This window comes from Miscanthus floridulus, chromosome 10 (genome assembly GCF_019320115.1).
Source record: "Miscanthus floridulus cultivar M001 chromosome 10, ASM1932011v1, whole genome shotgun sequence".
Classification (NCBI taxonomy): Eukaryota; Viridiplantae; Streptophyta; class Magnoliopsida; order Poales; family Poaceae; genus Miscanthus; species Miscanthus floridulus.
This window is the reverse complement of record NC_089589.1, coordinates 115,208,047-115,225,602: the sequence shown is the minus strand read 5'-3', so window position 1 is coordinate 115,225,602 and position 17,556 is coordinate 115,208,047. Positions and strand designations below refer to the sequence as shown.

The 17,556-nt window shown below is 42.8% G+C and overlaps 1 protein-coding gene across 1 annotated transcript; it reads left to right on the top strand.

The window, feature by feature from the left end:
- The first annotated feature begins 16,148 nt into the window (after positions 1–16,148).
- LOC136485417 (kafirin PSKR2-like) lies at positions 16,149–16,856 on the top strand. The gene has a single exon (XM_066482304.1). It carries the CDS (start codon positions 16,149–16,151, stop codon positions 16,854–16,856), a length of 708 nt encoding a protein of 235 aa, XP_066338401.1.
- Positions 16,857–17,556: the final 700 nt, after the last annotated feature.

The following is a 17,556-nucleotide window of genomic DNA, read 5'->3' as shown; positions in this document are numbered from 1 at the left end:
TCATGTACTTCACATTCCCTAATGGATGTTGTTAAATTTATGGACCTTGGCCTCATCGATCTTGCAAATTCTTCTCCATATCCTTGTTTCATCATATTATCCTCTCATTATGCCATATATTCTTACTTGGAGCTTACATTCTCAATGTCCACGTGGCTCCCTTGTCCGATGTGTTAGGAAACTTGGCCCTTGTTTATGGTCTTCTGTTTCTAACTATTTGCTCCCACCTTCCCTTAGCTTTCATGACTTACCTCTAAAAGTTACTATTTTCATGTGCCATTGTGTGTGGTATCATCACATAATTCCAAAGAACTCTTAAAAACTTGTTCTATCCAAATTGAGAACATCTTTTTGTACTGTTGGAACAATTGATCTTTTCTTGTTAAGTCTCACTATGGCTCGTTTGGTGACAGTTCTACTTGAAAATGATTTAGATCCACATCTATCGATCATAACTTTAGGAATTTGCTATGATCAAGTGGAACAGATATTACGGTGTTGTTGGTAAGTGAAGTGTCAACCAATTTGATTGTTTGGCTCTTGTGAGGTAATACTGTCAGTGACATGATCCATTTGCAGTAGGTTATGGGTGCTAAGCGCATTGTATGGCGAGGGAACGGGTGACTCTATGAATTTATTATAAGCACAGCTTAACCAATAGAAATTAACATTGGTGAATGCCACTGTGAATTGTTTCTGGTGCAAAATAGCCCAACTAAGTAGCACCTATGTGGCTAAGGTTACACATGTGTAAAGGTAAACGGATCGTGCCACTGTCACCCATGTATTTGGAAAATGCCAAGAGGAGAAAACCACTTATTTATTGTACTAGCAAAAATGCCCGTGCGTTGCAATGGGAGAAAAATTATGAAATGTTCACGGGAAACAACCATGAGAATCATACATGACATCCATGGTATCCATAATATAAGTTAATGTTGGTAATAATCCTATTAAGCCTATATCTGATTAAAATACAACCACCTAGCATATCCACGTTTCATCCATTACCAACAAATTAAAACAGCACTGAGTTTTGGCTCTCACAAAGTACAAGTCCATCTATAACTAACTACCACACATTCTACTCCTAAGTTATACATGTACAGCAATGCCACCTACTTACGAACACAAACGATACAAATTACCTTATCGTTCTACCATTTACGGGAGTGCCCTTCTCTGGATCTGTACCAGTCCACAAGAGATTATGTATCATCTCCTCCCTATGTGTTTGTGCCGAGGCCAGAGCTTTATATGTCGTGACTTGTGGCCAGTCCATGGATGCAACCACCTGCAAAAGGTTGCACCATCTATTCCATTACTGTGTGTCATGACATTTCAAATGTGGAGTGAAATTTACTTTTAAATTCATACAGCATTTGAATGGAACAATTGTTATTGTTAGCAGAGAACAAGAAACTAACAGCTACAATGAAAGCCGAGGAATCTTCTCCTGCTGTAGGATGGATAACATCGGCACCAAAAATGATTGCTGGCACATCTAAGACAAAGGTATTCCATTAGGCACAAAGGCTCGCTTAAGCACTGTATTTTGACCTCAAACCTGATAAAGCATAGAATAAATTTCAATTTCCATATAACAACCGAAGCACAGATTTTTCAAGGATGCACAAGCCATATTGACCAGTAAGTCAGTAACATCCGGAAGAACCACAATAAGTAGCTGCAAATTCGGAGCCCTCATGTGAACATCCCCTTAAAGCAGCTTCTATGTGATTGGGTGAGGCTGACTGAACACACCGGCCTAGGATTGAAATCCTGAAATATCACTGACATCAAATATGTGTTGACTATGTAGAAATCACAAAGATGTAAATATGGTTCGAGTCAAATATGCACAGAGCACAAAAAAAAACTACCTTCCAATCAGACATTAAGAGATAAACATAATATATTTCTTGCATACATAAGGAACATAAACCATGGATTTTAGCAAATAAAACACTGGACAAAATCGACCAAGATGACAAGCAAATTACATATATGTATCAATTACAAGCGCTAGAAGTGCAATGCTAATGATCAGGTATGCAAGTTGTCTGGTAAATAAATTCATCCGTATGTTTATTCTTCTTTTTGTTTGATAAACATGATAAAATTCATCCATGGTTGCTGGTTAATTGGGCTAATTAGTATTCGTGCAGATCTGCATACTAAAATTTTCAGTCATATGCACCAAGAGTCATATCCACATAGAGTCGCATACTAAAATTTTCAACTTGCAAGCCTTAGAGTTTAGTAATAACAAGAATATTTACTCCAACAAATACAATACAATCTGCATATATATAACTTGGTTCTAACATATCACAATTTGAAAACCCAGCTAAGATCACTACCGGAAACTGGCTATTTGCCGATTGTTTTTATGTATGCCGAGTGCATTTCCTCGGCCACTCGGCAAACAAGCCTTTTGCCGAGTGTTACGAAAAAACACTCGGCAAAATAAATGCACTCGGCAAACGATGTAAAAAACACTCGGCAAACTAGAAAAAAAAACACTCGGCAAAACTAGGCACTCAGCAAAGAAATATGTTTGCCGAGTGTAACTATTTGACACTCGCCAAATAATTTTATTTTTTTCTCTTTTGACCTTGAAACTTTTTCAACTCTCAACATACAACATGTGGTGTTCCATGTTACAATTTGGTATATTTGTGGATCTGTTTGCTATATTTAATTAATTTATTGTATTTCTAGAAATTTTTTTGTATAAGTCAAATTTGAACAGTAAGTGATTCAAATAATATAATAAAATGAGTAGAAAAATAATATTCATGCTATCAAGTCCAGTGTGAGGGAAATGAAAAGAAATTTCGAACATCTTGTTCAGGAAACACAACCACGAACGTGTGGCCGAATGGTTTTTAAATTCTAAAAAAACAAACGAAGTCTGAAAATTATGAGATTTGTCATGATGTGATGATATCATACGTGGAGGCTGTGGTAAAAAATTGAGAAGGTTTTAATAAAAGATGAAAGGCACAGAACAAAATTACTTGTTATTCTTTGAAATTTTTTTCCCCATGGGCGGTTGCTTGTCGTCGGCATCGCCTTTCTGAGAGATTCCATGTTGTCAATTCCAATCTGGCGAGACCAAGATTAAAACTTGGCAAGATCGGGTTCGGGATACAGAGACTTCGCTGTGAACAAAGATTTTTTTTTAACAAGATCCGTGGGCTATTATATCTAATACCAACTAAAAAATAGTTAAGTCTTTCGTCCAACCGTGTGTTGGTGTGCGTGCCCGACACTCTTCGTAATAACGAGACCAAAAGGAAGAGGAAGACGTGGAGAATTCCACGTACGCACGTCTCTTTTTATTTCCCGGTGCTTGTGGATCAACGTGCAGTGGCCTGCTAGCGGCTGGCGGTGGAAGCGGCACGGATCGAAGGTTCTCGCACGTGAAGACGCCGACGCCCGCGAGCTATGGAGGAACAGCACGCGCCGCCCCTACGGCGGATGTGCATGGCGACGCCTGGCCCTGTTTGTTTCACTGAAATCTAGCTTATGCTGATTTGTTGTGAAAGAAAAACACTGTTTGTTCGCTGAAAAGTACGGCTGAAGTAGTTAATGGCAACTGGTCAGCCATTAATCATTAGCACTCTTCCATTATTTCTACCAGTTTAAATTTAGACACGTCATGCATGCAAACAGCACCCGTACGCCCTCATTCTATTTCTGAACGTGACAACGGACGGCTAGCGAATTGGTGGAGCACTGTTCTCAGACTGTAATCTACCTTCTTTGCAGGGACGGATCCTTGATAAATGTCTAGGTGGCTTCTTCAGCGTCCCAACAGCCCTGCCCGTCCCACCGCTGTATCCGTCCCTACTTCTTTGACTGTGGATAAATCAATCGTTAGTGTTGTTCTACGTTAAACTCTTTTAAACGTAACCAAAATTTTATATAAAAATATTAATATTTGTGACATCAAATTAGATTTAACATGAAATATATTTTTGGAAAAAGTCCAAATTACTCCCCTCAAGTTTGAGAGAACATCATAAGTTATGTTAGAAAAATATATCTTAACTTTTTGCCACTATTTTGATAGCTTAGGAAATTTAATAATAAATTAACACTAGAGATACAATATCGTATAAAACATAATGATGAAAAATTCATAGTGCATTTTTCTAACACAAAATACAATGTCCTCTATCACCTCTCAAAATTTGAAACTAAAATATAATTTGTACGTAGAGAAACAAAAAAGAAAAATCTCTTTAGGGTGTTAGTTGGACCAACTTAAATAGTTGGAGGGAGTAAATTGAACCAAATGTTAGTTTGGGTGTTTATTTGGACATTAGCCGAACTTGGAGGGAGTAATATGGACTTTTCCTATATTTTTATATTATATACTTTTTGTGTTATAGATGCAATTATCTTTTTATATTATTATTCAATCTTAAATAAATTGACTTTGTACAAAACACATATTGTGGACATTACCTTCAATTACTATATACTATTGTGGACGTTAGCTCGTTAACGTCTAATATTGTGGACGTTACCTCATGTACGTCATAGCAGATCGTGTAACTATACATTGATTTGGAGACTGAAAGGGGATGTAACAAGCTTGGTTTAATTGATAATCTAGAGTTCAGACCTGATACATATGAAGACAACAGCGGTCCGTAGATGCTGCTGTACAAACCAAAAGACAGCATCTTCAAGTTGCGCCTAAAAAATTGCAGATCACTGTGAAACACTACCAGGAACGGGAGCTTTGCCGTGTGCCATAGGCACACACGGCAAAGCCACGAATACACTCGGCAAAGGGTTTGCCGAGTGTAACACTCGGTAAAGGGCACTCGGCAAAAAATTCATCGGCAAACTAACTTTGCCGAGTGTTTTTCGTCGGGCACTCGGCAAAGACGTTGCCAAGTGCCAAAACACACTCTGCAAACATTTTTCGCAAAAAATAAAAAAAAAACAAATTGCCACCGGCCGCCACCCACCACGGCCACCACGCTGCCAGCGGCCGCTGCCCACCACGGCCACCACGCCGCCACCGGCCGCCGCCCACCACGGCCACCACGCCGCCACGCACACTACCGCCCCACGCCGGACGCCGCCCGCCTCCACGCCACCCGCCACGCTGCACGCCACCCACCGCCACGCCACCCGCCGGATCTTGGAGAGGGGAGGGGCGGCCGCCGGGACGCCATTGGATCCAGGAGGGGAGGGGCCGCCGCCGGATCTGGGGAAGGAGTGGAGGGGGCGGCGCCAGGGAGAAGGGGAGGGGGCGGCGGCCGAGGGAAGGAGGGGTGGCCAAGATCCAGCCGGAAGGGGAGGGGCCACCGTCGGATCTGGGGAAGGAGTGGAGGCGGCAGCGCCATGGAGAAGGGGAGAGGGCGGCTACCGGGGGAAGGAGGGGTGGCCGGGTTGCCGTCAGATCCGGCCGGGAGGGGAGGGGCCGCCGACGGGGAGAAGGGGAGGGGGCGGCGCGGCGCGTGTGCGGAGAAGGGGAGGAAGCGTGCGGGCGTGGCGCAGGGAGAAGGGGAGGGGGCGTGTGGGGAGAAGGGCCGGCAGTGGGGCGGGGGGCTACGCGTGGGTGCGGCCGGGTTATAGGAGTTTTGCTTTGCCGAGTGTGGGATGGGAGGCACTCGGCAAAGCTTGTTTTTTATTTTTTTTCTTGCCTTTTTTTTTACATGGTAAGTAGTTTTTTTCCCTTTGCCGAGTGTCCTAGATTTGGGCACTCGGCAAAGTTTTTTTTCATTTTTTTCTTCTTCTTTCCTAGAATTTTTTTTTATTTCTTTGCCGAGTGTCCTAGATCTAGGCACTCGGCAAAGTTTTTTTTTCATTTTTTTGTTCTCCTTCTTTCACAGAAAAAAGATTTTATTTCTTTGTCGAGTGCAAAAAAGAAAACACTCGGCAAACCCCCTCTTTGCCGAGTGTTTTTTTTACACTCGGCAAACCTCCTCTTTGCCGAGTGTTTTTAGCACAGCACTCGGCAAAGAACTGGTTTACTGAGTGCCCGAGATAATACACTCGGCAAACAAAAAACACTCGACAAATTTGACGTTTCCGGTAGCAAAACTGATCTGGAACCTATATTCAAAATCAGATCAAAATTGTTGCACACCGTTTAGAGACTTAACAAGCCTGATCTATGAAGATAAATAATAACGATAGTATGTATAGGGTCCCGGTGTAACGCACGGACATATATCTCGTGAGACGAAAAAAAAGGCAAAAAAGAGAAACCTTTATCGAACACATTATGAAAAAAAAACTGGTGAAGTTTGGGTCGAACGTGAGTTCATGGATATTTCATCGATCTGTGCTGGTGTCCCAATCCGAGCTGGTGGCTGGCTGGCTCCTCTGTGGCAGCACCTCCACCACCGTAGAAGACCAGCGCCCGCGGCCACCGCGGCGGCGCAAGCTTCTCTGAAGAATGCGGCGATGGTGCCGCCGGGAGTTAGACGCGACCCTGCATGTGGACGGTATTTGCGCCGGTGCGGGAGACCAGCGAGCACGGTCCAGCAAGCGGCGGCGGCGCCACTGAGGCGGGAGAGACGGCTGGGAGAGGGGACGTCGAGCGCCGGAAAACGGCTGCCGGGAGGCCGAGACGGCCCTGCGTGCGGGCCGGAGTTGCGCCGGTGCCTCGACGGCGTGGGGAGGTTGGGCTGCGGACGGTGAGCTCCGGCTACCGGGAGTCACGCGTGGCGGCGGCGACGCGCAGGAGGAGAGCGGCTCCAGGGCAGCGGCGGCGGGTGGATCAGCGGCGCTGTGGCGGACGGGAGGAGCGGCTGAAACGATGCGGCGTCGATGTTTTTCCCTTTTTTTTATCGGAGGGATGTGAGTCACGTGAGTGGGCCGGACGCGAGAGAGTGAACTGGACTGCTGGACCGAATTGAATGGGCTGGACGAAAAAAAAATCTGAAACTTTACCTTTTTATTATTGCCCGCGGCGAACAGATCCGACACGTATAGGCTGGACGAAGATTTATAGAGACAGAAATTTGTGGAGACTGTTTTAAAGTATAACCCAACAAAGTAGTCACTAAATGTCAAAACCAACTAGATACCACGTCATCTCTAGCTTATCTTACTAATATTTTTTTTGGCAAATACGAAAAAATTAGTGAAAAAATGAAAACTAAATATTAAATCTAAACCAAAATATGAAAAAAAACTAAATGGAAAGTGAAAAAAAACAAACTAAACGAAAATATGAAAAGAAAAACATGTCGGTAGCTGCTACAGTTCTACGACATTGGCTGTTGGCCTTAATATTAATTCTTTTGTCACCGATGTATAGCTAAGGCCCTCAAAACGTCAGGATCGGATGGGCGCTGCATAGTGATACAAGAGTGAAAGATACGTAGACAACATATACAGGTGCGGGCCGAGTGGTTTCGTCATGTCCATCTCTAGCTCCTGCCGCGCCTCTGCCCACTCCTCGTCGACGCTTTCCTGCCATTCTTTGGGATCCAAGAAGAGCATGTCCTCGTGGATCATGATGCAGCCATTGTTGTCGATCACGTCGCAGACCCAGGCCCGGAACTCGTCGAACTCGTCGTACGCGATCTGCAGGGAGCGGATGACGCTGCAGATGGTGTCCTTGGCCTCGGCGAGCTCCTCCTTCGTGTAGTCCTCCAGCCTAGGCACGCGGTAGTCCTCCTTGTCCTGCGACAGCACCCACCGGAGGAACTCCACCGGCATCTCCGCCATCTTTACCATCGTCACGGCGCCTCCGTTGTCTGTAGTCGCACCGGCCATCGCGTCAGCAGCTGCCCTCCGCCTTGCCCTGCCTCCTAGCTGGCTGCCTCTCCAGCCGCGAGATGCCGAATTGCCGATGCTTCTCGCTTTTGGCACGGGAGAACGTGTACTCAATCTAGCTATGTGGCTGCTGAAACCTAGCTTCGTCCTCTCTTGCGGTTGTAAATCCCGCGGCGTGCATCGTCTGATTATATACTACTGCTACAAGGGAAGTCGATCCTCTGATCCGGTTAGAATCCACGGACTCTGCTCTTCCTTTTCGGAATCGGTCGCTAGGCTGGAGCAGCGAGGCGGACACCTCGTTGCTCAAGGATTGGACACGGGACGGGGAGTACGGTAGGTAACGTGCTACGTTTTATACTCTGTTACATCGGAAACCACTACCAATTTGTAACGGCAATGCTCCTGTCAGGACGAACGGACGTCCGTCTGGACGGGACCGACATGCTTCACGCGCGCCCCTGTGCCTTGCGCCTCGCACTTTCCTAAAAAAAAAAAAAAAACTCGCGCCTCGCACGGTCACAGGGACCCGCCTTGCACCGCGTGTGATTCCGTGCCTTGCGCCACACGCCCTGCCCCTTGCTCCTCACACAGTCGCTTCAGACCTGCCTCGCGCCATGTGTGCCACGTGCCTCGTGCCTCACACCATCCGCGCCCACGCCTCACGCCCCCGCTCATGACTCGCGCCACGCGCTGCCCGCGCCTCATGCTGCGCTCCCACGTGCTGCGTCAACTAGCCTCCATTGGACGGCAGCAAGTAGATGAGCACACATTGCAACCGTATGTTTTATGTGTTTCAGATGTATGTTACATAAGTTTCATCTAGATGTTGCAAAAGTAGATATGGTGTTGCATATGTTGCAATGGATATACACGTATTTTGCAAGTATATGTTTCAAATGTTTCAGCTGTTTCAAACGTATGTTGCAAGTGTTTTATCTGGATATTGCATATGTTGCAGTGGCTATACATGTAAGTTGCAAGTGTATGTTCCAAATGTGTCACCTATTTCACACATATTTCAAGTGTTTCATCTGGATATTGTATATGTTGCAATGTTGCATATGTTTTAGACATCTATTGCAAGCGTCTATTCAAAATATTTCATCTGTTTCAGATGTATGTTGCAAATGTGTTTATATGGATGTTATAGTTGCTATACACATGTTGCAAATGTATGTTTGTAAATGTTTCACCTGTTTCAGACGTATGTTGCAGAAGTGCTTTCATGTTGCAACATTAGCAGGCGTAGCAACACGGATTACAAAACATGATTACTTTAATAACTCATTAAGTATTTATAAATATAATTATTTGCTAAAGTACATCAAAACAGAAAACAATGCCTTTGGTTGTTTTTGAGATGGTACACCTTCTGAAATCATTAAAGGTTGTTTTTGAGACGGTACACCTCTAGAAATCATTAATTTTTGGTGTTTTCAGCTACCTCTAAAGATTCTTTCAATTATCAAAGGAGGTTGGAAACACCCCTCTAAAAATTAAATTTATAAAGGCGGCCCACAATGTGCTCCCCCACTAAAATTAGGTGCAACATAAAAACATCATAACTTTTCCAGATCAAGCTAGATGAAGAAAAAGCTTATATCAAAGTTGTAGAGCTTGAAAAGACCTATAACTTTTTAATTGATAACTTTTTGTCCTAAAATTATGTTTAAATTTCTCAAATTTTGAAATTTATGTTTTTTTAAACTTTTCAAATGACCTCGAATGGGGAGTCGCCCTAAACTAATAATGTATTTCTAGACGATATCTAAAACTTTTAGTTTAATTTTTTTATATAAAAAGATTGCCTACTACACTTGATCACAAGTTAGTTTGAGGTGTAGTGGGAGTGTACCCTCGTGCGGGGCCTGTCGAGTTTGATCCCCATAAAGTGTGCACACACACTAAAACCGTGTAACTTACCATTTACGACCCGTGGGTTACTTGTTGGGCACTCTCTAGGCTAAAGAAAGATTTTAGCTTTTTTACCTAATTTGTGAATTCACGGGAAATGATTTCTACAGACAGATTAGCTTGTTTACTACCTCTTAAAATCCATGTATAGTACTGGTAAGTTTTGACCTGCATCTAGAAATTAATTTCTATGTGCAACTGGATACCCACCTCTAGATTTTTTAGAGCCCGATGTTGACTGGTGGTGACGCCTCACTTTTTGCATGCGGCGGCGATGACCTGGTTGTGGCTTTGAGCGGCGTGCCGGTCACTACTACAAAAAGGATTTGTATCAACGCTTCCTTTTTTTAGGGGCAAATGGTTCCCAAACGAGCCACCCCTGCAAATGGATTTGTAGGGGCGACTGGTGTTATCAACCGCCCTACAAATGACCATATTTGTAGGGGTGGCTCTACATCCAGCCACTCCTACAAATCTGATTTGTAGGGGCGGCCCTACAAATAGACGCAGAATATTAAAAATTAAGTACTAAAATTTGAATTTTTTCAAACGGCCTCGGATGGAGAAATGACCAAAATAAAAGCTGTAGATCTCGAAAAGTTATTGAACTTTGTTGTTTACAACTTTTCCATTTGAAATCATTTACTGTTCGAAAATACTTTTAGAAATTTAATTTTTAAATTGTTGAAGAACTCTGATTTCTCTTTTTAATCTCTGGCTAAAACTTGTAACTAGTCTTTCTCCCTCATACTAACTTCAAATTTGATTATTTTTTTCCTAAAATTTTCTAAAATCATGCTCTATCAATATATTGTCTTCTTACATCTATTATTTTGGTCATCTTTTCATGTGACTGTGTTTTATCAATTTGAAATTTGAATTTCAAAAATGACAACTTCAAACGTCATTTTAAAATATTAAATGATTTTAGCTGAAAAAATCATGAACATAAAAGTTGTAGAACTGATCAAGATCTATCACTTTTATTTTGGTCATTTGTTCATCCGACAAGTTGTAGTAACATTGTTCACAAATCTTATATCTCTCTCCTATAGTTTCATAAACTACAAGAGGGGTATGTAAGATTTGTGAACAATGTTAATAACACTATGTCCGATGAACAAATGATCAAAATAAAAGTTGTCGATCTCGAAAAGTTATAGAACTTTATAGTTGACAACTTTTTCATTTGAATTCATTTTGTCAAGGAAAACTACGTTTCAATTTCTCAAATTTGAAATCGGCCATCTGTAGCAATGGTTTGGTAGGGGCGGCTGGCCAAACCGTTGCTACAAATGGTCTTGAGCCGCCCCTAAAAATCCTGGGTGGCGTAGTGGGTGGGCATGAGGCGCCTATACATGAGCGTGGCGAGCACGAAGGCGGCAAAGGAGAGCGAGATGCAGGCGGTGGCGATGCCGAAGCCGAGGCCCCAGCTAACGTTGTCCTGGATCCATGCGATGAGAAGGCCTGAGACGATGGGGCCGAAGTGGACGCAGAGGTAGAGCCAGCTGAAGAAAGACGCCTTGCTCTCCCGGTCCGCCGAGTTGTCATGGTCGAACTGCTCCGCGCCGAATGGCAGCAGAGAATGACTGCACGCCGCCGCTTCCGATGGCCACGAGGTAGGAGGTACAGCCCGATGAAGGTGACGCTCCGCGCACCGAACACCGAAGAGCCGCCAAGCGCCACCACCGTGGGCAGGGACGCAGAGAAGGTGACAAACATCATTCCCTGCACATGGAACGCGTGGGAGGCAGACCTGTCTCTTAGCATCCATCGTGCTATGTGTGATACTCTGATCAATGTCAATGGCCATGTCCAAACCATGATGATGGATGAGTAATGCGTACAAGGAGGTAGATGCCGAGGGAGATGAAGATGGTGTTTTAATTGCCCAAGAAGGTGTCGGCGATGATGGAGCCCAAGATGGGCGTGAGGTAGCTGGTGCCGTACAACGTGGTGAGGAGGCACAGGCCAGGTTGCTGCCATGGAGGACGGTCTCCATGTACACCACCAGGTTCGTCGATATGCCATTGAACGCTGTGCTCTTGATAGTGCAATTTTGTTGTCAAGATTTATTTAAAACTTTTTCAAAGTTAGACAAGCTTGATTTTAGACAAAAATAAAGTGAATTGTAATCCAGAACAAAGGGAGTGTGTGGCAGTGGCCAAGATAGTAACAAGCATTCCAGTTTTGTATATTCTATGCGTGTGCATGTATTTTATACATACTGGGACATCAATTAGTCACGGTCTAGCAGCATTTGTTCATTCGCTGCTTGATAGCTTCCCACATAACTACTGTATATACTTCAACCATGATGAGTACGATGCTACAACAAAGTCCGTTGATAAAGGCATTGTGTAATATCCCTAAATTTTTTTAAAACAAAATTTAAAAGTTGACCGAACGGACTAATGAGACGAGCAAATTTTGACTATTTGAACCGGGAGTCATAAGGGCGATCGGACACCGTGGTTGTGCAGATCTCGTCGAAACGAATTCATTTGAGTACTAACATGTTTCGGTTAGAGGTTGGATGAATTTAGGAGGAACCGTTAAATTTAGACCATTGGATCTGATTTAGGGTCTGGTTTCCTGACCGGTTAATAAGAAGAAAAAAAAGGCCCCATATGATTTAGGGTCTGATTTAGTTCATGTTCTAAAATCTTAAATCTAAACAAATCCAGAAGTTTATTACTAACATGACGGTTTACTAGGGGTAGCTCATAGCACTAGAACCAATGTAACCTTAACTCACATGTTATATAAAACTAGAACAGATATATTATCATATCTATTTGAGCACCCATAAAGCAAATTATTATAGAATCATGAAATGCATTCCTTTGTAAATGAACAAGGAATAGTAAATGAAGCCATGAAGATTTTGTTGGTCTCGCTCTGATTATGTGTCAACAGAAGTTATTATTTTTAAATGTTTTTAGCCATATTGGATTTGCTTAGCCTAAAATTAATGTCCAGTCCTAGAGATTAATGTTATTATCCGAATGTTCCAGAGGTTCTTTTGGACAAGATTCAGGTCGTGTGTAGGGAAATCCGAAATATCTTTGATTCGAATCCACGGAATTAATATATGTGTACCTATGTGCTCACTATTCTAGTGAAAACGAATATGATGGAGTGTGTTGTCATGGAACTTCAAGTACGGATGTTGTAGTTTTTCTCCTAAAAAATCAACGCAAGCCCCATCCTAGTCTTCTTTATCTTGAGTTTTTGCAGCACAGCTGAGCAAGGTTTATGTTAATGATCATGTTGTTTTTTTCTTGAATGGATCTATGCCTTTGAGCCCAAACGACTTTTGTTTCGAACAGCTAGGAGGTTGGCCATGATCCTCTTCATCTGTATATTGAAGGGCAGATTCATATCATAGATGGTGGAAGGAACAAAAGTGGCATCAAATTTTCATTCTCCTTACTATATGGAAATAATTTAAGCATGAGTTTAGTGAAAATTAGATGTACTTCTATTTGAATCAAGAGGTAGAGTTCAACATATAGCCCCTCCGCTCCAGTTTATTACTTGCCCTAGCTTTTCTCTAAGGTAATCTTACCTAACTTTGACATAATTCTTAGAAAAATTACCAAAAATCTTGAGCATCAAGTTTGTTTCAAAGAATTCTTCATTGCGTATGTCTCGATAGTGCATTTTTGTTGTCAAGATTTATTTAAAACTTTTTCAAAGTTAGACAAGCTTGATTTTAGACAAAAATAAAGTGAATTGTAATCCAGAACAAAGGGAGTGTGTGGCAGTGGGCAAGATAGTAGTAAGCATTCCAGTTTTGTATATTCTATGCGTGTGCATGCATTTTATACATACTGGGACTTCAATTAGTCACGGTCTTGCAGCATTTGTTCATTCGCTGCTTGATAGCTTCTCACATAACTACTGTATATACTTCAACCATGATGAGTACGATGCGACAACAAAGTCCGTTGATAAAGGCTTTGTGTAATATCCCAAATTTTTTTAAAACAAAATTAATAAGTTGAACGAACGGACTAATGAGACGAGCAAATTATGACTATTTGAACCGGGAGTCATATGGGCGATCGGACACCGTGGTTGTGCAGATCTCGTCGAAACGAATTCATTTGAGTACTAACATGTTTCGTTTGGAGGTTGGATGAATTTAGGAGGAACCGTTAAATTTAGACCATTGGATCTGATTTAGGGTTTGGTTTCCTGACCGGTTAATAAGAAGAAAAAAAGGCCCCATTATGCCACCGGCTCTTCCTCACGCTGCTTTGTTCAGAGCCGCATCCTCCTGTTCCCGCCGCCTCCTCTCGCCTGAGCTCTTCCTTTGTTCGCACCGCTCCTGTCTCTCTGTCTCCTTCAAGCTGCCAACGTTTGAGGAGGTCCCCTTGCCAGGTCGTCTTCCCTTGCTGGAAGTAGCACGCATCTTGCATGCATCCTCGCTTCTGTACCTCAGTTACTACTCTAGTTATTGTTTTCCCGTGAGTTGCTTTCATCTAATCTTGGTGCTCCTACGTGAAGCTGCTGGAAGTAGCAGGGCTAGCTACTGCTGGCGCATAGATCCTGGGAGGCCACTGTCGTGAAGGCAAAGGGAAATAGCAGAAAGAGAATTGGGGCAAGAAAGAGGAGGAAAGAAAAGGTTAGACTTATGGGGATCTATTTAGTTCTTTGCGAAATTAAGGTTTCTGTTGTGGCAGCTGTCTTAACAAGGACGTAGAGGCAGCAGTTACGTACGTGTACAAGTCAATTTGTAACTGGTAGATCAATTTGGAGTATGCTCTAATTATGCAGATTGAATCGCCGAATTTCTGGGAATAATCTGTAAATTATCTCAACAGGTGAGTTAAACAAAAGTCACAGCTCTCATTTTTATCTTCCCAACGGTGCTGACTTCATTCAAATCCGATAAGTTATGCCCAAAACAGTGCTGCTTTCTAGCTAGACATATTCTCTGTGCATAAATCTTTTATCTATTTTCGAGGTATTTAGAGTCAGAATTGGTCCTGGATTTCTAAACCAAATTATAGGAAATTTTCTGTAGATATCCGAGATGTATTTATTAGCTGCATTTGGATAATAGAATTGAGAGTTATGGTCAAAACAGCAAGGAACTCAAATTTTACTGGATCTTCTAAAAATATGAGAATTGACATATTAGGGTTCGACTGAGAGGTTTAATTGAGCTTTTATAAAATAGCTTCGTGACCGATGTGGATTAGTTCCTATAGTAGTTTGCTCCTCGGGTGTGGGAAGCGCCGTTGCCGAGGGTGGCATGCATGCCGGATTCTCGCCAAACTTAAGGCAAGTGCATGACGAACCTATGTATGGGCTTATGCCTCTTGTTTGAGTTTTCAATTGATTCAATTGTTTCATGTGCTATATGATTGAAGCTCCGAGTGTTCTTTTAAATTCAATTCCTGCTTCGGTGGATCCGGATGTGCAATTTGGTTTTTATATTCAAGTTCAAGTTTCATGATTTCTTTTACATTCAATTCTAGTGCTGGTTTATCCGGAGGTGCAATTTGGTTCTTGTGTTCAGGTTCCTGCGAGTAAGTGCTGGCCCCACTTGCTTGGCTTTACCGATAAATGCTAAGGATTCAAGTTCGTCCGTTTCAGATGGAAACTACTATTTCGAGGATTCAAGTGTTGTCCGTTTCAGACGAAACTACTGTTCATGGATGTTCTGATTTTTCGTTCGCGGACAACGTTGACTTTCTTCTTTCGGTTCTAATTGTACTTGCCGAGTGTTTTTACTCACCCTTGTGTTTATTTGGTTTTTACGTACTAAATGACAGCAGCATGCATGGGAACCGTGGGTAGCACCTTCATGATACGAACACCTAATTTACATATGCTTTGCTTAACTAGAGGTTGCTTAATGGTTGATTTGGATGGGACGATGTTTGCTATTGGGATGGTTCCTTTGATACTATTGTTGGTGATTACCTGTTTAGATGCCCAGAATACTAGGGAAACTCTGCCAAAATTTTTAATGATTTGCTGACAATAAAATTTAGATGTTGTTTGGTAGCCTCCAGTGGTGTTCCTATCCGGGGCGTTACACTTTGATTCACACGAGCAAGTCATAACATTACATACCCATCATGTTTATATTGTGGAACAAATATGATGTGGCGAAGGCTTTGTCATGTGTAAAGGTGAAGTTGTCACGTATGTCATTCCTCATGTATCTAGAGAACTCCTATAGAAAAGGACACTTTTTATAGCACGTAGTGGACACTATCTTGCCAGCACATACCATATAATCCAACAAAACTGATAACTAAGCGTCGAAGTTGACTAGGTGCCATATCATCTCTAGCTCATCCATTTTTTGGCGAAATCCGAGATCTGAACAGATATACATGAGCTATCACTTGTATAAATAGGCCCCAAATCAATAGCTAATCCACCACCCACATCATTGATAGCAATCAAAAACTTGCCAAGTGAAACACACTAGCAACATCTTAGCAACAATGGCTGCCAAGATATTTGCCCTCCTTGCACTCCTTGCTCTTTCGGTCAGCGCTACAACTGCGTTCATCATTCCGCAGTGCTCACCAGTTACTGCTGCGGGCTATGAACACCCAGTTCTGCGGGCCTATAGGCTACAACAGGTGCTCGCGGCGAGCATCTTACAACAACCAATTGCCCAATTGCAACAGCAATCCTCGGCTCACCTACTAGTACAGACCATCGTAGCGCAACTGCAACAGCAGCAGTTCCTGCCAGCGCTTAGTCAACTAGCTGTGGCAAACCCTGCTGCCTACTTGCAGCTGCAACAGCTGCTTCCTGCAAACCCACTGGCTGCGGCGAATGCCATTGAATACCTCCAACAACAACAGTTACAACAGTTCCTGCCAGCGCTCAGGCAACTAGCCGTGGCGAACCCTGCCGCCTACTTGCAACAGCAACAACTGCTTCCATTCAACCAACTACCTGTGGCGAACGCTGCTGCATACCTACAACAGCAGCAGCCGCTTCCGATTACCCAGTCGGCTGTTGCAACCGCCGCTGCCTACCACCAGCAACAACAGCTGCTCCCAGTTAACCCATTGGCACTGGCTAACCCGTTGGCTGCCGCCTTCCTGCAGCAGCAACAATTGCTGCCATTCAACCAGATGTCTTTAATTAACCCTGCCTTGTCATGGCAGCAACCCAACGTTGGAGGTGCCATCTTCTAGAATACAAATGAGTTGTACTTGATAACAATGTTCTTGAGTCGGCGTGTGCAACTTCCCAGAAATAATCAATACATTGATTGAGATTTATCTGAGTCTATTCCTTAATTTTTTTCTCTATATAATCAATTGAAAAATATCAAATCATAACTACAGCCACGTGCTTGATTAATACGTAGAGAATACCACATTACATCATCAATATCAAGATGTGCCAGCCTGACCTCTTGAACGTTCTCATTTGGCTGTGTGCGTGGGTGTTTGTGAAATAGATGCCACTGTACGTGCGTGTAGTTGAGTACTTGCATCTATGGTATGTTGTTTTAAGAAAGTCATGGGCACATATGCTTTGACCATTGTCTTTCAAGTCAGGTGCACGTGTACAAAGGAAAACATAATAGAAGTTCATGAGTAAACGTATATGTGCATGCAAAGTTGGTATGCAAAGTCACACCTCTTAATTATTTTCTCTAGTAAATATTTGGTGCGTGTGTTTTTATCTTGGAGCAAAATTGTGCAAGACACCATAATATTGTAGAAAAATAAGGAAATAATTGGAGCCCATGAACTTGACAAGGCCAAGGGCATTAAATCAACTAGACCCTATCAGTAACAATTTGGAAGTACATAACAACAAAGTATAAAACTCGTCGCCAAAAAAAATTATGATGAACGTGAAGTTTAATTACCCACGAATATGTTA